At 40.6% G+C, this 25,138-nt stretch overlaps 1 protein-coding gene across 5 annotated transcripts in view; it reads right to left on the bottom strand.

The window, feature by feature from the left end:
• Positions 1–25,138, bottom strand: part of CFAP73 (cilia and flagella associated protein 73) — a 61,227-nt gene that overhangs the window by 19,984 nt on the left and 16,105 nt on the right. Inside the window, exon 1 of one of the 5 annotated variants that reach the window (XM_056528749.1) lies at positions 20,354–20,511. The exons of 2 other annotated variants lie outside the window; for them this stretch is intronic. Coding sequence is in view for 2 of the 3 variants with exons in the window: in XM_056528746.1 (XP_056384721.1) it covers positions 1,819–1,886 (68 nt within the window). In the remaining variant the exon portion in view is untranslated. Of the gene's footprint in view, positions 1–1,818; positions 1,902–1,997; positions 2,114–20,353; positions 20,512–25,138 lie in introns of those variants that run through there. 2 more of the 5 variants (XM_056528747.1, XM_056528746.1) reach the window with 2 other exon arrangements.

Raw genomic sequence — 25,138 nt, 5'->3', positions numbered from 1 at the left:
AAAGTTAAACAGATTTGTAAATTACTTTCACTTAAAAATCTTAATCCCTCCAGTACTTATCAGCTGCTGTATGCTCCACAGGAAGTTCTTTTCTTTTTGAATTTATTTTCTGTCTGACCACAGTGCTCTCTGCTGAGACCTCTGTCCATGTCAGGAACTGTCCGGAGCAGGATAGGTTTGCTATGGGCGTTTGCTCCTACTCTGGAAATTTCCTAAAATGGACAGAGGTGTCAGCAGAGAGCATTGTTATCAGACCGAAAAGAAATTCAAAAAGAAAAGAATTTCCTGTGTATTATACAGCAGCTAATAAGTACTGGAGGGATTTAGATTTTTAAATAGAAGTAATTTACAAATCTTTTAACTTTTTTGGCACCAGTTGATTTAAAAAAAAAAAAAAAAAGTTTTCCAACGGAGTACCCCTTTAAGGAAGTGCAAGACGTACAATGCAAAATATCATTCCCTGAGCCGCACTATTCCACTAACAGAGCCGGAGAATCTAATTCCTGTCTAGAGACAGAGGGAACGCCATTCACAGATTATAGGCTCCTGGAAGCAATTCCTGTATTTTGCCGATGGCGCTTGCAGGGAAGCAGCAGGAAATATAATGGCTTCCAAACCAATGCTTTACTGACACACAATAAAGCACAGAGGGGGGAGCCATCAATTGTGTTGGAGCAAATGGTTAAAAGTGGCGCAAAATGTGATTTTTTGGACGGCATAAAAGGAGGCTCAGGGTGCCACACTTCTCTTCCCTCTGGCATGTCACGGCTGGCATACATATACAATATACATATTTGCTATTTATGGTTGATGCTAGCTCAGTGTTTCCCAACCAGGGTGCCTCCAGCTGTTAAAAACTACAACTCCCAGCATGCCCGGACAGCCTTCGGCTGTCCGGGCATGCTGGGAGTTGTAGTTTTGCAACAGCTGGAGTAACACAGGTTGGGGAACACTGATCTAGACAGAAGCTGTTACAATACATCAATTGCTGCAAGAATCTAATGTAGTGTCCCCAACCTGTGGCTCTCCAGTTGCTGGCTGTCTGGGCATGCTGGGAGTTTTAGTTCGGGAACAGCTAGAGAGCCACAGGTTGGTGATTGCTGATGTAATGTGTGTGGGATCATCCTCTTTTTCACATTGTAGATTTTAGAAAAAGTGGGGAATCAACAAAACCCAGGCGCCAGGTCGTCAAGGTAAATTAGAATTTCGTCCTGGCGTCTGGTTTTTGTCATGCCGTCCCGACCTATGACACTCATTTACGTTGTGGGTCCGGTTACATCCGGGTCTGCACCATAGGCAGGGGCATAACTATAGAGGTAGCAGTCGCACCAGGTCCATGGTGCCAGAGGGGGTCCCCAATATAAGTGTCACATGGCAGGCCCAGAAGCTGCAAGTTCCGCCTCTGTAGACAAGTGTCAGCTGTTATCTGCGGCTGACACCACCCGGTAATGATGGACATTAAATGCAGTCAACCACATTTTTTAACTACTGTATATTTAAAAAAAATTCCCCAAATAAAAATTTAAATCCCCCCTCCCCCTCCACTCCAATATTCAAAATATATTTTTTTTAACTAAATAAACAAATCGGAAAAAATATTCAAATGCCACAATTAATGATTTTTGGTCATATCACATCCAAAAAAAAAAAGTGATCATAAAGTCTACACTACACAAATGGACGCTACAGATCATGGCACAAAAATAAGCCCAGTAGGTAGAAACATAAAAAGTCAGAGGGGTCAAGATCCTGGATCCTAACTTTTTTATTTCTGACTCCTAGATACAATAGAAATGTATAAGCCTTGTTATCACCAACCAGGGCGCCTCTCGCTGTTGCAAAACTACAACTCCCAGAATGCCCCTGGTTGGGAAACACTGGCCCATGCCCTATATCTCCTCCGTTATGTCCAATAGGACCAGTAACCCCAGAGTGTCTGGACACGGGGCACAGGCTGGGCCGATCCCTACATAGAGGAGAATGAGAGTTGTGCTCACACCAGCAGCTTGTCCTCGAACACCGCGCGGAAATACTCCCGGAGCTCGTTCTCCATGTTTATCACCCCGGACAGCGGCACTCAGTGTACTACCGTCACCATGGAGACGCATGCCCCGCCCCCAGAAATGGGGATGCCGCAGGAAGTCAGGAAGGCGGCCATCTTAAAATCGGGCGCAGTAAACTGGGTCTCTGACTAGATATCTGAGCTTGGGGCCACTCGGGCTTTGCTGAGATCTGGCTGTGAGATCGGTCCTATTATTATCATAGGAACCCCAAGAGCATAGTAGATAGCGAGTGCCCCCATAATAGTGTCAGCCACAGATGTCTACATAATAGTGTCAGCCACAGATATCTACATAATAGTGTCAGCCACAGATGTCTACATAATAGTGTCAGCCACAGATATCTACATAATAGTGTCAGCCACAGATGTCTACATAATAGTGTCAGCCACAGATATCTACATAATAGTGTCAGCCACAGATATCTACATAATAGTGTGCCAGCCACAGATATCTACATAATAGTGTGTCAGCCACAGATATCTACATAATAGTGTCAGCCACAGATGTCTACATAATAGTGTCAGCCACAGATGTCTACATAATAGTGTCAGCCACAGATGTCTACATAATAGTGTCAGCCACACATATCTACATAATAGTGTCACCCACACATATCTACATAATAGTGTCAGCCACAGATATCTACATAATAGTGTCAGCCACAGATGTCTACATAATAGTGTCAGCCACAGATGTCTACATAATAGTGTCACCCACACATATCTACATAATAGTGTCAGCCACAGATATCTACATAATAGTGTCAGCTACAGATGTCTACATAATAGTGTCAGCCACAGATGTCTACATAATAGTGTCAGCCACACATATCTACATAATAGTGTCAGCCACAGATATCTACATAATAGTGTCAGCCACAGATATATCTACATAACAGTGTCACCCACACATATCTACATAATAGTGTCAGCCACAGATGTCTACATAATAGTGTCAGCCACAGATATCTACATAATAGTGTCAGCCACACATATCTACATAATAGTGTCACCCACACATATCTACATAATAGTGTCAGCCACAGATATATCTACATAACAGTGTCACCCACACATATCTACATAATAGTGTCAGCCACACATATCTACATAATAGTGTCAGCCACAGATATCTACATAATAGTGTCAGCCACAGATGTCTACATAACAGTGTCAGCCACACATATCTACATAATAGTGTCAGCCACAGATATCTACATAATAGTGTCAGCCACAGATATCTACATAATAGTGTCAGCCACAGATATCTACATAATAGTGTCAGCCGCAGATGTCTACATAATAGTGCCAGCCACACATATCTACATAATAGTGTCAGCCACACATATCTACATAATAGTGTCAGCCACACATATCTACATAATAGTGTCAGCCACAGATGTCTACATAACAGTGTCAGCCACACATATCTACATAATAGTGTCAGCCACAGATATCTACATAATAGTGTCAGCCACACATATCTACATAATAGTGTCAGCCACACATATCTACATACTAGTGTCAGCCACAGATATCTACATAATAGTGTCAGCCACAGATATCTACATAATAGTGTCAGCCACACATATCTACATAATAGTGTCAGCCACAGATATCTACATAATAGTGTCAGCCACAGATGTCTACATAATAGTGTCAGCCACAGATATCTACATAATAGTGTCAGCCACACATATCTACATAATAGTGTCAGCCACAGATATCTACATAATAGTGTCAGCCACACATATCTACATAATAGTGTCAGCCACAGATATCTACATAATAGTGTCAGCCACAGATATCTACATAATAGTGTCAGCCACAGATATCTACATAATAGTGTCAGCCACAGATGTCTACATAATAGTGCCAGCCACACATATCTACATAATAGTGTCAGCCACACATATCTACATAACAGTGTCAGCCACACATATCTACATAATAGTGTCAGCCACAGATATCTACATAATAGTGTCAGCCACAGATATCTACATAATAGTGTCAGCCACAGATGTCTACATAATAGCGCCAGCCACACATATCTACATAATAGTGTCAGCCACACATATCTACATAATAGTGTCAGCCACACATATCTACATAATAGTGTCAGCCACAGATGTCTACATAACAGTGTCAGCCACACATATCTACATAATAGTGTCAGCCACAGATATCTACATAATAGTGTCAGCCACAGATATCTACATAATAGTGTCAGCCACAGATATCTACATAATAGTGTCAGCCACACATATCTACATAATAGTGTCAGCCACAGATATCTACATAATAGTGTCAGCCACAGATATCTACATAATAGTGTCAGCCACAGATATCTACATAATAGTGTCAGCCACAGATGTCTACATAATAGTGTCAGCCACAGATATCTACATAATAGTGTCAGCCACAGATATCTACATAATAGTGTGCCAGCCACAGATATCTACATAATAGTGTGTCAGCCACAGATATCTACATAATAGTGTCAGCCACAGATGTCTACATAATAGTGTCAGCCACAGATGTCTACATAATAGTGTCAGCCACAGATGTCTACATAATAGTGTCAGCCACACATATCTACATAATAGTGTCACCCACACATATCTACATAATAGTGTCAGCCACAGATATCTACATAATAGTGTCAGCCACAGATGTCTACATAATAGTGTCAGCCACATATGTCTACATAATAGTGTCACCCACACATATCTACATAATAGTGTCAGCCACAGATATCTACATAATAGTGTCAGCTACAGATGTCTACATAATAGTGTCAGCCACAGATGTCTACATAATAGTGTCAGCCACACATATCTACATAATAGTGTCAGCCACAGATATCTACATAATAGTGTCAGCCACAGATATATCTACATAACAGTGTCACCCACACATATCTACATAATAGTGTCAGCCACAGATGTCTACATAATAGTGTCAGCCACAGATATCTACATAATAGTGTCAGCCACACATATCTACATAATAGTGTCACCCACACATATCTACATAATAGTGTCAGCCACAGATATATCTACATAACAGTGTCACCCACACATATCTACATAATAGTGTCAGCCACACATATCTACATAATAGTGTCAGCCACAGATATCTACATAATAGTGTCAGCCACAGATGTCTACATAACAGTGTCAGCCACACATATCTACATAATAGTGTCAGCCACAGATATCTACATAATAGTGTCAGCCACAGATATCTACATAATAGTGTCAGCCACAGATATCTACATAATAGTGTCAGCCACAGATGTCTACATAATAGTGCCAGCCACACATATCTACATAATAGTGTCAGCCACACATATCTACATAATAGTGTCAGCCACACATATCTACATAATAGTGTCAGCCACAGATGTCTACATAACAGTGTCAGCCACACATATCTACATAATAGTGTCAGCCACAGATATCTACATAATAGTGTCAGCCACACATATCTACATAATAGTGTCAGCCACACATATCTACATACTAGTGTCAGCCACAGATATCTACATAATAGTGTCAGCCACAGATATCTACATAATAGTGTCAGCCACACATATCTACATAATAGTGTCAGCCACAGATATCTACATAATAGTGTCAGCCACAGATGTCTACATAATAGTGTCAGCCACAGATATCTACATAATAGTGTCAGCCACAGATGTCTACATAATAGTGTCAGCCACAGATATCTACATAATAGTGTCAGCCACACATATCTACATAATAGTGTCAGCCACACATATCTACATAATAGTGTCAGCCACAGATGTCTACATAACAGTGTCAGCCACACATATCTACATAATAGTGTCAGCCACAGATATCTACATAATAGTGTCAGCCACAGATATCTACATAATAGTGTCAGCCACAGATATCTACATAATAGTGTCAGCCACAGATGTCTACATAATAGTGCCAGCCACACATATCTACATAATAGTGTCAGCCACACATATCTACATAACAGTGTCAGCCACACATATCTACATAATAGTGTCAGCCACAGATATCTACATAATAGTGTCAGCCACAGATATCTACATAATAGTGTCAGCCACAGATGTCTACATAATAGTGCCAGCCACACATATCTACATAATAGTGTCAGCCACACATATCTACATAATAGTGTCAGCCACACATATCTACATAATAGTGTCAGCCACAGATGTCTACATAACAGTGTCAGCCACACATATCTACATAATAGTGTCAGCCACAGATATCTACATAATAGTGTCAGCCACAGATATCTACATAATAGTGTCAGCCACAGATATCTACATAATAGTGTCAGCCACACATATCTACATAATAGTGTCAGCCACAGATATCTACATAATAGTGTCAGCCACAGATATCTACATAATAGTGTCAGCCACAGATATCTACATAATAGTGTCAGCCACAGATGTCTACATAATAGTGTCAGCCACAGATATCTACATAATAGTGTCAGCCACAGATGTCTACATAATAGTGTCAGCCACAGATATCTACATAATAGTGTCAGCCACAGATATCTACATAATAGTGTGCCAGCCACAGATATCTACATAATAGTGTGTCAGCCACAGATATCTACATAATAGTGTCAGCCACAGATGTCTACATAATAGTGTCAGCCACAGATGTCTACATAATAGTGTCAGCCACAGATGTCTACATAATAGTGTCAGCCACACATATCTACATAATAGTGTCACCCACACATATCTACATAATAGTGTCAGCCACAGATATCTACATAATAGTGTCAGCCACAGATGTCTACATAATAGTGTCAGCCACAGATGTCTACATAATAGTGTCACCCACACATATCTACATAATAGTGTCAGCCACAGATATCTACATAATAGTGTCAGCTACAGATGTCTACATAATAGTGTCAGCCACAGATGTCTACATAATAGTGTCAGCCACACATATCTACATAATAGTGTCAGCCACAGATATCTACATAATAGTGTCAGCCACAGATATATCTACATAACAGTGTCACCCACACATATCTACATAATAGTGTCAGCCACAGATGTCTACATAATAGTGTCAGCCACAGATATCTACATAATAGTGTCAGCCACACATATCTACATAATAGTGTCACCCACACATATCTACATAATAGTGTCAGCCACAGATATATCTACATAACAGTGTCACCCACACATATCTACATAATAGTGTCAGCCACACATATCTACATAATAGTGTCAGCCACAGATATCTACATAATAGTGTCAGCCACAGATGTCTACATAACAGTGTCAGCCACACATATCTACATAATAGTGTCAGCCACAGATATCTACATAATAGTGTCAGCCACAGATATCTACATAATAGTGTCAGCCACAGATATCTACATAATAGTGTCAGCCACAGATGTCTACATAATAGTGCCAGCCACACATATCTACATAATAGTGTCAGCCACACATATCTACATAATAGTGTCAGCCACACATATCTACATAATAGTGTCAGCCACAGATGTCTACATAACAGTGTCAGCCACACATATCTACATAATAGTGTCAGCCACAGATATCTACATAATAGTGTCAGCCACACATATCTACATAATAGTGTCAGCCACACATATCTACATACTAGTGTCAGCCACAGATATCTACATAATAGTGTCAGCCACAGATATCTACATAATAGTGTCAGCCACACATATCTACATAATAGTGTCAGCCACAGATATCTACATAATAGTGTCAGCCACAGATGTCTACATAATAGTGTCAGCCACAGATATCTACATAATAGTGTCAGCCACAGATGTCTACATAATAGTGTCAGCCACAGATATCTACATAATAGTGTCAGCCACACATATCTACATAATAGTGTCAGCCACACATATCTACATAATAGTGTCAGCCACAGATGTCTACATAACAGTGTCAGCCACACATATCTACATAATAGTGTCAGCCACAGATATCTACATAATAGTGTCAGCCACAGATATCTACATAATAGTGTCAGCCACAGATATCTACATAATAGTGTCAGCCACAGATGTCTACATAATAGTGCCAGCCACACATATCTACATAATAGTGTCAGCCACACATATCTACATAACAGTGTCAGCCACACATATCTACATAATAGTGTCAGCCACAGATATCTACATAATAGTGTCAGCCACAGATATCTACATAATAGTGTCAGCCACAGATGTCTACATAATAGTGCCAGCCACACATATCAACATAATAGTGTCAGCCACACATATCTACATAATAGTGTCAGCCACACATATCTACATAATAGTGTCAGCCACAGATGTCTACATAACAGTGTCAGCCACACATATCTACATAATAGTCTCAGCCACAGATATCTACATAATAGTGTCAGCCACACATATCTACATAATAGTGTCAGCCACACATATCTACATACTAGTGTCAGCCACAGATATCTACATAATAGTGTCAGCCACAGATATCTACATAATAGTGTCAGCCACACATATCTACATAATAGTGTCAGCCACAGATATCTACATAATAGTGTCAGCCACACATATCTACATAATAGTGTCAGCCACACATATCTACATAATAGTGTCAGCCACACATATCTACATAATAGTGTCAGCCACAGATATTTACATAATAGTGTCAGCCACAGATATCTACATAATAGTGTCAGCCACAGATATCTACATAATAGTGTCAGCCACAGATATCTACATAACAGTGTCAGCCACAGATATCTACATAATAGTGTCAGCCACAGATATCTACATAATAGTGTCAGCCACAGATGTCTACATAATAGTGCCAGCCACACATATCTACATAATAGTGCCAGCCACACATATCTACATAATAGTGTCAGCCACACATATCTACATAATAGTGTCAGCCACAGATATCTACATAATAGTGTCAGCCACACATATCTACATAATAGTGTCAGCCACACATATCTACATAATAGTGTCAGCCACAGATATTTACATAATAGTGTCAGCCACAGATATCTACATAATAGTGTCAGCCACAGATATCTACATAATAGTGTCAGCCACAGATATCTACATAACAGTGTCAGCCACAGATATCTACATAATAGTGTCAGCCACAGGTGTCTACATAATAGTGTCAGCCACAGATGTCTACATAATAGTGTGCCAGCCACAGATATCTACATAATAGTGTCAGCCACAGATGTCTACATAATAGTGTCAGCCACAGATATCTACATAATAGTGTCAGCCACACATATCTACATAATAGTGTCAGCCACAGATATCTACATAATAGTGTCAGCCACAGATATCTACATAATAGTGTCAGCCACAGATATCTACATAATAGTGTCAGCCACAGGTGTCTACATAATAGTGTCAGCCACACATATCTACATAATAGTGTCAGCCACAGATGTCTACATAACAGTGTCAGCCACACATATCTACATAATAGTCTCAGCCACAGATATCTACATAATAGTGTCAGCCACACATATCTACATAATAGTGTCAGCCACACATATCTACATACTAGTGTCAGCCACAGATATCTACATAATAGTGTCAGCCACAGATATCTACATAATAGTGTCAGCCACACATATCTACATAATAGTGTCAGCCACAGATATCTACATAATAGTGTCAGCCACACATATCTACATAATAGTGTCAGCCACACATATCTACATAATAGTGTCAGCCACACATATCTACATAATAGTGTCAGCCACAGATATTTACATAATAGTGTCAGCCACAGATATCTACATAATAGTGTCAGCCACAGATATCTACATAATAGTGTCAGCCACAGATATCTACATAACAGTGTCAGCCACAGATATCTACATAATAGTGTCAGCCACAGATATCTACATAATAGTGTCAGCCACAGATGTCTACATAATAGTGCCAGCCACACATATCTACATAATAGTGCCAGCCACACATATCTACATAATAGTGTCAGCCACACATATCTACATAATAGTGTCAGCCACAGATATCTACATAATAGTGTCAGCCACACATATCTACATAATAGTGTCAGCCACACATATCTACATAATAGTGTCAGCCACAGATATTTACATAATAGTGTCAGCCACAGATATCTACATAATAGTGTCAGCCACAGATATCTACATAATAGTGTCAGCCACAGATATCTACATAACAGTGTCAGCCACAGATATCTACATAATAGTGTCAGCCACAGGTGTCTACATAATAGTGTCAGCCACAGATGTCTACATAATAGTGTGCCAGCCACAGATATCTACATAATAGTGTCAGCCACAGATGTCTACATAATAGTGTCAGCCACAGATATCTACATAATAGTGTCAGCCACACATATCTACATAATAGTGTCAGCCACAGATATCTACATAATAGTGTCAGCCACAGATATCTACATAATAGTGTCAGCCACAGATATCTACATAATAGTGTCAGCCACAGGTGTCTACATAATAGTGTCAGCCACACATATCTACATAATAGTGTCAGCCACAGATATCTACATAATAGTGTCAGCCACAGATGTCTACATAATAGTGTCAGCCACAGATATCTACATAATAGTGTCAGCCACAGATGTCTACATAATAGTGTCAGCCACAGATATCTACATAATAGTGTCAACCACAGATATCTACATAATAGTGTCAGCTACAGATGTCTACATAATAGTGTCAGCCACAGATGTCTACATACTAGTGTCAGCCACAGATGTCTACATACTAGTGTCAGCCACAGATGTCTATATAACAGTGTCAGCCACAGATGTCTACATAATAGTGTCAGCCACAGATGTCTACATAATAGTGTCAGCCACAGATATCTACATAATAGTGTCAGCCACACATATCTACATAATAGTGTCAGCCACAGATATCTACATAATAGTGTCAGCCACAGATGTCTACATAATAGTGTCAGCCACAGATATCTACATAATAGTGTCAGCCACAGATATCTACATAACAGTGTCAGCCACAGATGTCTACATAATAGTGTCAGCCACAGATATCTACATAATAGTGTCAGCCACAGATATCTACATAATAGTGTCAGCCACAGATATCTACATAACAGTGTCAGCCACAGATGTCTACATAACAGTGTCAGCCACAGATATCTACATAATAGTGTCAGCCACAGATATCTACATAATAGTGTCAGCCACACATATCTACATAATAGTGTCAGCCACAGATATCTACATAATAGTGTCAGCCACAGATATCTACATAACAGTGTCAGCCACACATATCTACATAATAGTGTCAGCCACACATATCTACATAATAGTGTCAGCCACACATATCTACATAATAGTGTCACCCACACATATCTACATAATAGTGTCAGCCACAGATATCTACATAATAGTGTCAGCCACAGATGTCTACATAATAGTGTCAGCCACAGATATCTACATAATAGTGTCAGCCACAGATATCTACATAACAGTGTCAGCCACAGATGTCTACATAATAGTGTCAGCCACAGATATCTACATAATAGTGTCAGCCACAGATATCTACATAATAGTGTCAGCCACAGATATCTACATAACAGTGTCAGCCACAGATGTCTACATAACAGTGTCAGCCACAGATATCTACATAATAGTGTCAGCCACAGATATCTACATAATAGTGTCAGCCACACATATCTACATACTAGTGTCAGCCACACATATCTACATAATAGTGTCAGCCACACATATCTACATAATAGTGTCAGCCACAGATATCTACATAATAGTGTCAGCCACACATATCTACATAATAGTGTGCCAGCCACAGATGTCTACATAATAGTGTCAGCCACAGATATCTACATAATAGTGTCAGCCACAGATATCTACATAATAGTGTCAGCCACAGATGTCTACATAATAGTGTCAGCCACAGATATCTACATAATAGTGTCAGCCACAGATATCTACATAATAGTGTGCCAGCCACAGATATCTACATAATAGTGTGTCAGCCACAGATATCTACATAATAGTGTGTCAGCCACAGATGTCTACATAATAGTGCCAGCCACAGATGTCTACATAATAGTGTGCCAGCCACAGATGTCTACATAATAGTGTCAGCCACACATATCTACATAATAGTGTCAGCCACAGATATCTACATAATAGTGTCAGCCACACATATCTACATAATAGTGTGCCAGCCACAGATGTCTACATAATAGTGCCAGCCACACATATCTACATAATAGTGCCAGCCACACATATCTACATAATAGTGTCAGCCACACATATCTACATAATAGTGTGCCCGCCACAGATGTCTACATAATAGTGTCAGCCACAGATATCTACATAATAGTGTGCCAGCCACAGATATCTACATAATAGTGTGTCAGCCACAGATGTCTACATAATAGTGCCAGCCACAGATGTCTACATAATAGTGTGCCAGCCACAGATGTCTACATAATTGTGTCAGCCACACATATCTACATAATAGTGTCAGCCACAGATATCTACATAATAGTGTGCCTGCCACAGATGTCTACATACTAGTGTCAGCCACAGATGTCTACATAATAGTGTCAGCCACAGATGTCTACATAATAGTGTCAGCCACACATATCTACATAATAGTGTGCCAGCCACAGATGTCTACATAATAGTGTCAGCCACAGATGTTTACATAATAGTGTGCCCGCCACAGATGTCTACATAATAGTGTGCCAGCCACAGGTGTCTACATAATAGTGTCAGCCACACATATCTACATAATAGTGTCAGCCACAGATATCTACATAATAGTGTGCCAGCCACAGATGTCTACATACTAGTGTCAGCCACAGATGTCTACATACTAGTGTCAGCCACAGATGTCTACATAATAGTGTCAGCCACACATATCTACATAATAGTGTGCCAGCCACAGATGTCTACATAATAGTGTCAGCCACAGATGTCTACATAATAGTGTCAGCCACAGATGTCTACATAATAGTGTCAGCCACACATATCTACATAATAGTGTGCCAGCCACAGATGTCTACATACTAGTGCCAGCCACAGATGTCTACATACTAGTGTCAGCCACACATATCTACATAATAGTGTCACCCACACATATCTACATAATAGTGTCAGCCACACATATCTACATAATAGTGTCACCCACACATATCTACATAATAGTGTCAGCCACACATATCTACATAATAGTGTCAGCCACACATATCTACATAATAGTGTCACCCACACATATCTACATAATAGTGTCAGCCACACATATCTACATAATAGTGTCAGCCACACATATCTACATACTAGTGTGCCAGCCACACATATCTACATAGTACTGCCAGCCACACATATCTACATAATAGTGTCAGCCACAGATGTCTACATAATAGTGTACCCGCCACAGATGTCTACATAATAGTGTGCCAGCCACAGATGTCCACATACTAGTGTGCCAGCCACAGATGTCTACATAATAGTATGCCAGCCACAGATGTCTACATAATAGTGTCAGCCACAGATGTCTACATAATAGTGTCAGCCACAGATGTCTACATACTAGTGTGCCAGCCACACATATCTACATACTAGTGTGCCCGCCACAGATATCTATATAATAGTGTGCCCGCCACAGATATCTACATAATAGTGTGCCTGCCACAGATGTCTACATACTAGTGTCAGCCACAGATGTCTACATAATAGTGTCAGCCACAGATGTCTACATAATAGTGTCAGCCACACATATCTACATAATAGTGTGCCAGCCACAGATGTCTACATAATAGTGTCAGCCACAGATGTTTACATAATAGTGTGCCCGCCACAGATGTCTACATAATAGTGTGCCAGCCACAGGTGTCTACATAATAGTGTCAGCCACACATATCTACATAATAGTGTCAGCCACAGATATCTACATAATAGTGTGCCAGCCACAGATAGATGTCTACATACTAGTGTCAGCCACAGATGTCTACATAATAGTGTCAGCCACAGATGTCTACATAATAGTGTCAGCCACACATATCTACATAATAGTGTGCCAGCCACAGATGTCTACATAATAGTGTCAGCCACAGATGTCTACATAATAGTGTCAGCCACAGATGTCTACATAATAGTGTCAGCCACACATATCTACATAATAGTGTGCCAGCCACAGATGTCTACATACTAGTGCCAGCCACAGATGTCTACATACTAGTGTCAGCCACACATATCTACATACTAGTGTCACCCACACATATCTACATAATAGTGTCAGCCACACATATCTACATACTAGTGTCACCCACACATATCTACATAATAGTGTCACCCACACATATCTACATAATAGTGTGCCAGCCACAGATGTCTACATACTAGTGCCAGCCACAGATGTCTACATACTAGTGTCAGCCACACATATCTACATACTAGTGTCACCCACACATATCTACATAATAGTGTCAGCCACACATATCTACATACTAGTGTCACCCACACATATCTACATAATAGTGTCACCCACACATATCTACATAATAGTGTCAGCCACACATATCTACATAATAGTGTCACCCACACATATCTACATAATAGTGTCAGCCACACATATCTACATAATAGTGTCAGCCACACATATCTACATAATAGTGTCACCCACACATATCTACATAATAGTGTCAGCCACACATATCTACATAATAGTGTCAGCCACACATATCTACATACTAGTGTGCCAGCCACACATATCTACATAGTACTGCCAGCCACACATATCTACATAATAGTGTCAGCCACAGATGTCTACATAATAGTGTACCCGCCACAGATGTCTACATAATAGTGTGCCAGCCACAGATGTCCACATACTAGTGTGCCAGCCACAGATGTCTACATAATAGTATGCCAGCCACAGATGTCTACATAATAGTGTCAGCCACAGATGTCTACATAATAGTGTCAGCCACAGATGTCTACATACTAGTGTGCCAGCCACACATATCTACATACTAGTGTGCCCGCCACAGATATCTATATAATAGTGTGCCCGCCACAGATATCTACATACTAGTGTGCCAGCCACAGATGTCTACATACTAGTGTGCCAGCCACAGATGTCTACATAATAGTGTCAGTCACAGATGTCTACATAATAGTGTCAGCCACAGATGTCTACATAATAGTGTCAGCCACAGATGTCTACATACTAGTGTGCCAGCCACACATATTTACATACTAGTGTGCCAGCCACAGATATCTACATAATAGTGTGCCCGCCACAGATATCTACATAATAGTGTGCCAGCCACAGATGTCTACATACTAGTGTGCCAGCCACAGATGTCTACATAATAGTGTGCCAGCCACAGATGTCTACATAATAGTGTCAGCCACAGATGTCTACATAATAGTGTCAGCCACAGATGTCTACATGATAGTGTGCCAGCCACAAATGTCTACATAATAGTGTGCCAGCCACAGATGTCTACATAATAGTGTCAGCCACAGATGTCTACATAATAGTGTGCCAGCCACAAATGTCTACATAATAGTGTGCCAGCCACAGATGTCTACATAATAGTGTCAGCCACAGATGTCTACATAATAGTGTGACAGCCACAAATGTCTACATAATAGTGTGCCATCCACAGATGTCTACATAATAGTGTGCCAGCTACAGACATCTACATAATAGTGTGCCAGCCACAGATATCTACATAATAGTGTGCCAGCCACAGATATCTACATAATAGTGTGCCAGACACAAATGTCTACATAATAGTGTGCCAGCCACAGATATCTACATAATAGTGTGCCAGCCACAGATATCTACATAATAGTGTGCCAGCCACAGATATCTACATAATAGTGTCAGCCACAGATGTCTACATAATAGTGTGCCAGCCACAGATATCTACATAATAGTGTGCCAGACACAAATGTCTACATAATAGTGTGCTAGCCACAGAAATCTACATAACAGTGTGCCAGCCACAGATATCTACATAATAGTGTGCCCGCCACAGATATCTACATAATAGTGTGCCCGCCATAGATATCTACATAATAGTGTGCCAGCCACAAATGTCTACATAACAGTGTGCCAGCCATAGATATCTACATAATAGTGTGCTAGCCACAGATGTCCCATAACAGTGTACCAGTCACAGATATCCTATACTAGTGTGCTAGTCACAGATGCCTCTATTATAGTTTGCCAGCTACAGATGTCTCCATAATTGTGTGCCAGCCACAGATATTCAGACAATAGTACGCCATCCACAGATATCCTTTAATAATGTTCCATCAACAGATATCCCATAATAAAAAGTCCAGTCTCTATAATAGTGTCAGCCACAGATATTTTCACAACAGTGTGCCAACCACAGATATTCTCACAATAGTGTGCAAGCCACAGATATCCTACACTAGTGTGCGAGCAACAGTTGTTCTATTATAGTGTGCCAGCCACAGATGTCCCATTATAGTGTGACAGCCACATATATCCCATAATAGTGTGCCAGCCATGGAGGTCCCATATTAATGTGCCAGCCACATATATCCCATAAAAGTTTTCCAGCCATGGAGGTCCCATATTAATGTGCCTGCCACAGATGTCCCATAATAGTGTACCAGCCACAGATATTCTTTACTACTGTGTGAATTCGGGTAGAAAACAGACATGGTGCACATCTACAATCTTGTATAATGATCTGATTGCTTCTCAGCATAATATCAAAAACTAACAGGTTGTTAGTATACATTTTTGATCAAAAAGTACAAGCCCACTCGCCATGTCAAGGCCACCTATTTAGAGTGGGTCCCTAACGTCCCTAGCATAAAATGGCATAACACTGGGTGGCGACCACCACCGTCGCGACACCAGTGCCCACTGGCAGAGCGGCCCCAATACCACCTCCCCGCAGACACGGCGCCACGGCAGCAACGGACACCGCACAGCACCACACCAGTGTGAACAAGGTGTAATAGCTCACTTACCATGCTCTCCCAGTCAGACTGGGAGGCTGCTAGGAAAGAAATGGCCCATGTGTAGCTAACTACTACTTATATAGGGTTGGGCTGAGGGGGTGGGGAAGAGTGCAGACACATGTTCAAACAAAAAAAAGGAAGGGATAGAAAACACAATGTGAATTCAGGTAGAAGAAACAGACATGGTCGCACATCTACAATCTTGTATAATGATCTAATTGCTTCTCAGCACAATATCAAAAACTAACAGGTTGTTAGTATACATTTTTGATCAAAAAGTACAAGCCCACTCGCCACGTCAAGGCCACCTATTTAGAGTGGGTCCCTAACGTCCCTAGCATAAAATGACGTAGCACAGGGCGGCGACCACCACCACCGCGACACCAGTGCCCAGGGAGGGGAAACGACCCACTGGCAGAGCGGCCCCAATGCCTCTCAAACCAGTCTATGGGTCGCACCTCCCCGCAGACACGGTGCCACGGCAGCAACGGACGCTGCACAGCACCACACCAGCCACTACTGTACCAGCCACATCTGTCACACAATAGTATACCACCCACCGATATCCCATAATAGTGTGCCAGCCACAGATATTTGCTCTTGCAGTCCCATGGCTTGTCAGCTTTGCTCAGCATGTGTGGTGACTTGTTTAATTCTATTATGTGCAACCACCTAGAGAGTTTACTACTTTCACAAATGTATTACCTGTGTAAATATGGTTATTTATATGCATAAATCTACTTTGAGCGTTACGTAAATATTTTATATTTGGTCAGGTTACAGACCACAACTTACAGTTGTTTACATCTACGTTCACATTGGCGTTAAGTCCCATCTATCCGGTTTCTGAAGGCCCTATTGGTGAGGGACAGAACCCTGATGAAGTTATAACAGACCATAAGTCAATGAAACCTGTCAGAATAGGATTCAGGTCAGGAAGGATACGTTTCTACGCATCATCATTATCCGTCATCAATCCTGTAAACATCAGTGTGAACAGAGCCTATAAATGAAGCTTCAGAGATGTTAACATGAGACGGTTTCATTATGCTAACCCCAAGGTTACAGCGCTATGTGCCCACCTCATTTTCATAGCCCTCCCCACTGGAGCTGTACATGCTTGTATTCCCTTGGTACCCATTTCTGCTTCACATTCTGTTGCTGTGGCAACTACTAGAAGGATGGTGAGAGACAAGGACGCATTCACACGGCAATTCTCCTTTATTACAAAAGAGCTGTGGGATTAGCCTAGGCGGCTGGGAACTAAAAAGTCCTGTATTTCTACATCAGTCCTGGCAGAACCATGGGATAAAACAATTACCTCCACCCTGCACTGTCAGAGGGGCCACAGGGCAGCACAGAGTCCGCCAACTCTATAGCAGGACACAAAAGAATAGTGTATTGAAAGCAATGAAACCTTTCATCAATTACAGCTATCAAAGGACAATAGGAGAAGAATTCATTACATAACATTTTCTACATTGTTCTGAAGGCTTTTCTCACTCTGCTCCATAGTTTACATATGGAATACCGTCACATTTCTGCCCAATACCAAATGGAAGGGTTAAGCTGTGCTTAATCTTATACCTATGGCAAGCTGCGTTGTATACCAAATGAGCATGTGCCTAGAGTCCGGAACAGCAACCTGTAGATTAAGGGCAGGGGTTAAGTTCATTGCTGTGGTCAGTGTACTTCATATGAAATGGATACATACATTGTTTTACCACAAATGAAATACTGTATATCCATTTACTAAAAACAATCAATATATACTATAACCTCCCCCATATGAAATTGATCCATGCTGGAGGAGGGGCAATCGCTGGATGTCGTATATCTGGATTTTTCCAAAGCATTTGATACGGTGCCCCATAAAAGATTGGTACATAAAATGTGAAGGATTGTCTGGGGAGAATGTGTGTAAGTGGGTAAGTAACTGGCTGAGTGATAGAAAACAGAGGGTGGTTATAAATGGTTCTTATTCTGATTGGGTAACTGTTACTAGTGAGGTACCACAGGGGTCAGTCTTGGGTCCTATTCTATTTAATATATTTATTAATGACCTTGTAGAGGGGTTGAATAGTAAAGTAGCAATATTTGCAAATTATACTAAACTCTGTAAAGCGGTAAACACTATAGAGGACAGTGCACTGTTACAAATGGATCTGGATAGGTTGAAGGTTTGGGCTGGGAAGTGGCAGATGAGGTTCAACACTTATAAATGTAAGGCAATGCACGACTGACATGGAAAAGGACTTAGGAGTCTTAGTTAACAGTAAATTTAGCTGTAGTGACCAGTATCTGGCAGCTGCTGCCAAGGCAAATAAAATCATGGGGTGCATCAATAGGGACATAGATGCCCAAGACAAGGAAATGATTCTACCACTGTACAAATCACTAGTCAGACCACACACTGAATACTGTGTACAGTACTGGGCACCAGTGTACAAGAAAGATATAGTGGAGCTGGAGAGGGTTCAAAGACGGGCAACCAGGGTAATACGGGGAATGGGAGGACTACAGTATCCAGAAAGATTATCAGAATTAGGGTTATTTAGTTTAGAAAAAAGGTTTAGGGGCGACCTAATAACTATTTATAATTATATCAGGGGACAGTACAGAGATCTCTCCCATGATCTATTTATACCCAGGACAGTATCTATAACAAGGGGGCATCCTCTACGTTTAGAGGAAAGAAGGTTTCTACACCAGCACAGACGAGGGTTCTTTACTATAAGAGCAGTGAGACTGTAGAATTCTCTGCCAGAGGAGGTGGTCATGGTGAAATTGGTAAAAGAGTTCAGAAGGGGTCTGGATGCATTTTTGGAGAGTAATAACATTACAGGTTATGGATACTAGATATATAGGGACAGAACGTTGATCCAGGGTTTTATTCTGACTGACATAGTGGAGTTGGGAAGGAATTTCTACCTCTAGTATGAGGGTTTTTTGCCTTCCTCTGGATCAACTCAGTAGGGACTGATTAGGGATATAGGTTGAACTAGATGGACTCTGGTCTTTTTTCAACCTTATGAACTATGTTACTATGTTACTATTACCCAACATGTAAAATGATTCCATATACTATAATCCCTCATATAAAATTAACCTATATACTGTAACGCCACATATGAAATAAATACATACATTGTATCCTCAAATATGAAATAGATCCATATACTGTACCCCCACATATAAAATAAATCCATCTACCAGGTCCCCAATATACATAATATACTTACCTAACCCACCTCTGCTCCCTCGCATCGTGTCGCTTTGTCCTCTGTTAGCCAGGCCTGGCAGCTAGATACAGATGTAGGCAGCATGATTATATAATCACACTGCCTACATCCTGCAGAGAGTGCTGAGCGCTAGTTATAGGAGCCTGTAGCTCCCGCACACCACCGGCCACTGTGAATTCAATTGTAAGTGTGTCCTAAGAAGGAGCTTTCAAATCAATTCAGGTAACTAAGGCAGGTAACCGGTCAGGGGATCCAGCTTCTCCCCAGTTCATATAGAAAGCAAAGAAAGGAAGATACAGCTCACGGTCACTTGACACTGGTTTTTAATGCTATGGTTCACCTGAATATTTTATGGACATGGAATTAAACTTACATTTTATTATATTTTCCCTACACCCAGAGTACTGGATTATTTCCTATGAGGTTTCTCAATGGGATAGCTCTTTCTCCCCAGTTCGCAGAACCTACTGTTAGGGTGCATTTACATCATGATTTTGCTATATGGGTATGTGGTTTTGTATTTAAAAAACGTATTCAACCATATAGCAAACCGTATTCATTGACCTCCCATACAAAAATGTACACTACAAGATGTGTCCATTTGTGTTTGTTTTTGTACTTGTACGGTTTTGTGTGGTTTTTGCTGTACACAAAACTGTAGTAAATCACAGTTGTGTCCTGTTTTCCTGTTTACAAAGGGTTTTATGTCCAAAATCATTATGTGAATGTAGCCGTAGGGCACATTCACATCACGAATTTGTCCTACAGTTCCCATAAACGGTTTTGTATATGATAACCGTATGCCACCGTATCGGCGTCCAGTTGTGTATGGTTTTGTGCTTGTACATTTGTTTCCCAGACAGCAAACCGTCTAAGGTTGGGTTCACACCACGTTTTTGCAAAGCAGTTCCCGTATACGATTTCAATTTAAAAGCTGTACGGAACAGTATTGAAAACCGTATGCATTGACTATCCATTGAAAACCGTATGCCAAAAGGAGCATCCCGTTGTGTCCGTTTTGCATCCTGTACAGTTGTGTCAGTTTTTTACCCGTACCTAAAACCGTAGCCTACCACGGTTTTTGGTCCAGGGGTAAACCCGTGTTGAAATGTATACGTTTTTTTTTTACATGGGAGTCAATGGGAACCATACAGAACTGTATTTGCGTACAGTTCCATCCGGTTTTCACCATACAATTTTTGACTTTGCACAGAATTTTTTCTTGGAATTTCAATCAAACAAGTGAAACTTTATTCATAATGGAGTGATAAGTTAAAGGGGTATTCCAGGCAAAACTTTTTTTTATATATATATATATATCATATATATCAACTGGCTCCGGAAAGTTAAACAGATTTGTAAATTACTTCTATTAAAAAATCTTAATCCGTCCAATAGTTATTAGCTTCTGAAGTTTTCTGTCTAACTGCTCAATGATGATGTCACGTCCCGGGAGCTGTGCATGATGGGAGAATATCCCCATAGGAACTTCACAGCTCCCGGGACTTGAGTCATCAGAAAGCAGTTAGACAGAAAAAAAACAACTCAACTTTAGAAGCTAATAACTATTGGAAGGATTAAGATTTTTTAATAGAAGTAATTTACAAATCTGTTTAACTTTCCGGAGCCAGTTGATATATAAAAAAAAAAGTTTTGGCCTGGAATACCCCTTTAAAAATATATACGTTTTTTTTTTCTTAAAAAACGGATGCAACCGGACATCAATTCTCAAACCGGATACGGATTAAAATTTGTACACACGTTTTGATACCGTTTAGTCAGGTTTTGAGGAATCCGTTTTTTTTTTTAATAAAAAACCTGATACGGTAACTGTATTGCAAAAACGTGGTGTGAACCCAGCCTTACAAAGGGTTTTTCTGTCCTTTAAAAAAAAAACCTGTTTTTATATCATTGTAGTCAATGCAAACTGTATAAGCACACGATTGCATACAGTTATGTCAGTTTTGAAAGTATATGTTTTCTGAAGAAGAAAAAAAACCTGATTCTAAACAGTATGGCAAAATTGTGATGTGAATGTAGCCGTTGATTCGCTGCCTTAAAAAAAACAAGACAATTTGGGCATTAAAGGGGTACTCCAGTGGGAAATTTTTTTTTCTTTTCAACTAGCACCATAAAGTTAATTAGATTAAAAAATCTTAATCCTTCCAGTACTTATCAGCTACTGTATACTAAAGAGAAAGATTAGTTGTTCTTTTCTGTCTGACCACAGTGCTCTCTGCCGACACCTCTGTTTGTGTCAGGAACTGTCCAGAGCAGGCGCAAATCCCCATAGCAAACCTTCCCTGGACAGTTCCTGATATGGACAGAGGTGTCAGCAGAGAGCACTGTGGTCAGACAGAAAAAAACTATACAACTTCCTCTGTAGTATACAGCAGCTGACAAGTACTGGAAGGCTTAAGATTTTTATATAGAAGTAATTTACAAATCTGTGTAACTTTCTGGCACCAGTTGATTTGAAAAAAATGTTTTCCACCGGAGTACCCCTTTAAAAATTCTCATTGACATAAATGGAATCCATTTACAACCATTTGCAAAATTCTTGAACGTATTTAAGAACGGGAACTAAAAAACAGAGACAGACGGCCATGTGAATGAGCCCTTACCAAGATCCTTCACCCCTGATTAATACATTTAGTGGAATGGCAATCTCTCAGAAGAGTCCTGGTTGTTCCAATCTTCTTCTTCTTTAAGACATATGGAGGCCATGGGGTCTTGGAAATGTTTGGCGCAGCAGACTTTTTTTGTTTCCAGATCTAACTCAACACAATCCTGTCTCTCAGCTCTACAGGGAGTTCTGTCCCCCTCATGGCTTGATTTGCTTTGTCAGCTCATGAAGCGGTGGCTGACATGCCCCCTGTACACAACTCTAGGCCCCGTACTAGAGATCGCAGGGGGTGCCAGCGGTCAGCCCCCATGTGATCTGACACTTATCCCCTATCCTTAGGAAAGGGGATAAGTTTTCAGATGCTTCAAGTGTCATAGAAAAGGGTCTGAATACTAATGTCCATGTGAAATTTATATTTTTTCTTTCTTAATAAATTAGCAAATGTGTCACATTCTGTTTTTACTTTGTCAGTATGGAGCATTGAGTGCAGAATGATGGGGGAATTTTTTTAAATTTTTATTTTATTTTAGGCCTCACCATAACAAAATGTGAAGAAAAAAGAAACCTTTCTGAATGCACTGTAAAAAAATGTAAACGTGAAAGACTGACAAACACATATTCAGATGTATGAATTCGTTTTTAGTGAAACTGAATGGCTAACAGGGGTCTGCTGCATGAAAAGGGATGAGATTCTGAATTCATGAATAACGATAACCAAATACTGGGTACCATGTGAATTGGTAGAACTTAAAGGAGATATATTGCGCCAAAAAACGTATCCCCTATACAAAGGATGGGGGATAGGTTTTAGATCACAGGGGGGGGGGTCCAACCGATGGGACCCCCCCGCGATCTCCTGCACAGGACCCTTGCTCTCCTCGGGACCCGAGCGTGGACCCCGGGACGAAGCGGCGGCCGACACGCCCCCTCCATGTATCTCTATGGGAGAGCCGTTCGGTTATCTCAGACTCAAGTTTTGGATTAAAAGGCTGAGCAAGAGAAGTCTAATGGGTCAAGGTACCTCTAAACTGTGTATTACTCAGCTAGATTACTGCCATTTACTTGTCAGAAACAATAGCTTTGATAAAATATATGGAACGTGTATAAAACAGGCCAAGAAAGATACAGAGACTTAGGCGAGGTTCACATCATAGAATTTCCATGTGGAATTCTGCTAAGAATTTCCGGTTCAGCAGAATCTCATTGCTGGCAATGGGATTCTGCTGCACTATGCACACTATGGAATTTTAGCGGCAGACGTTCTGCTTCTGAAATTTCGCTGCCGAAAGAATTATCTTATTCTTTTGGCAGAATACACCTAGAATACATTGTTACCTATGGGGACAGCAATGTACAGTGCCGACCATGCCATTCAGTAGGCGCTAGTCATACTCTATGGCAGGGTTCACAGTACAGAATTTCAGACAGAAATTCTGCCGCATGAAGCCTAACATGTAGGTGAATGGGTTTTCCGTGAACCTATTCACACTGCATAATTTTCTGGTAGGAAGTTCCGACAGAAAATTCTAATCAAAAAATTCCTCTATTCAGAATAATCTGTCATGGGACTATTTATGTAACATGCCAGACTATTAGAGTCATTTTATCATATAGATTAAATGGTTCACAAATACTATGAGTGGAAAAATATACATATCCACACTTATTACAGTGATCCCTCAACTTACAATGGCCTCAACATAACAATAGTTTCAACATACAATGGTCTTTTCTGGACCATTGTAAGTTGAAACCAGACTCAACATACAATGCTATGGTCAGTCCAGATCTGCAAAACATGTCAATGAACTGACCAATCAGAATGGGCATTCACTGGTAAAACTCCTGTATTACTGAAGCGTATGCACTGCCTGGTGTCTAGTAGCACCCCCCTACAGTACAGGGAGGTATTACATGTTCTGTACTCTTTACCTGTACCAGGATTAGCTGCTCTTTTGGACACCAGGTGAGGGCGGCTCCATGTTACTTTTTTAGGACACTGTGTGTACTGTACAGGACCCTGAAGAAGCTCCTGTCCTCTACATAGACCAGTACTTCCCAAACAGGGTGCCCCCAGCTGTTGCAAAACTACAACTCCCAGCATGCCCGGACAGCCTTCGGCTGTCCGGGCATGCTGGGAGTTGTAGTTTTGCAACAGC

The sequence above is a fragment of the Hyla sarda genome, chromosome 1, assembly GCF_029499605.1.
Source record: "Hyla sarda isolate aHylSar1 chromosome 1, aHylSar1.hap1, whole genome shotgun sequence".
NCBI lineage: Eukaryota > Metazoa > Chordata > Amphibia > Anura > Hylidae > Hyla > Hyla sarda.
The sequence above is the reverse complement of the archived record's forward strand: the minus strand, read 5'-3'. Positions and strand labels throughout refer to the sequence as shown.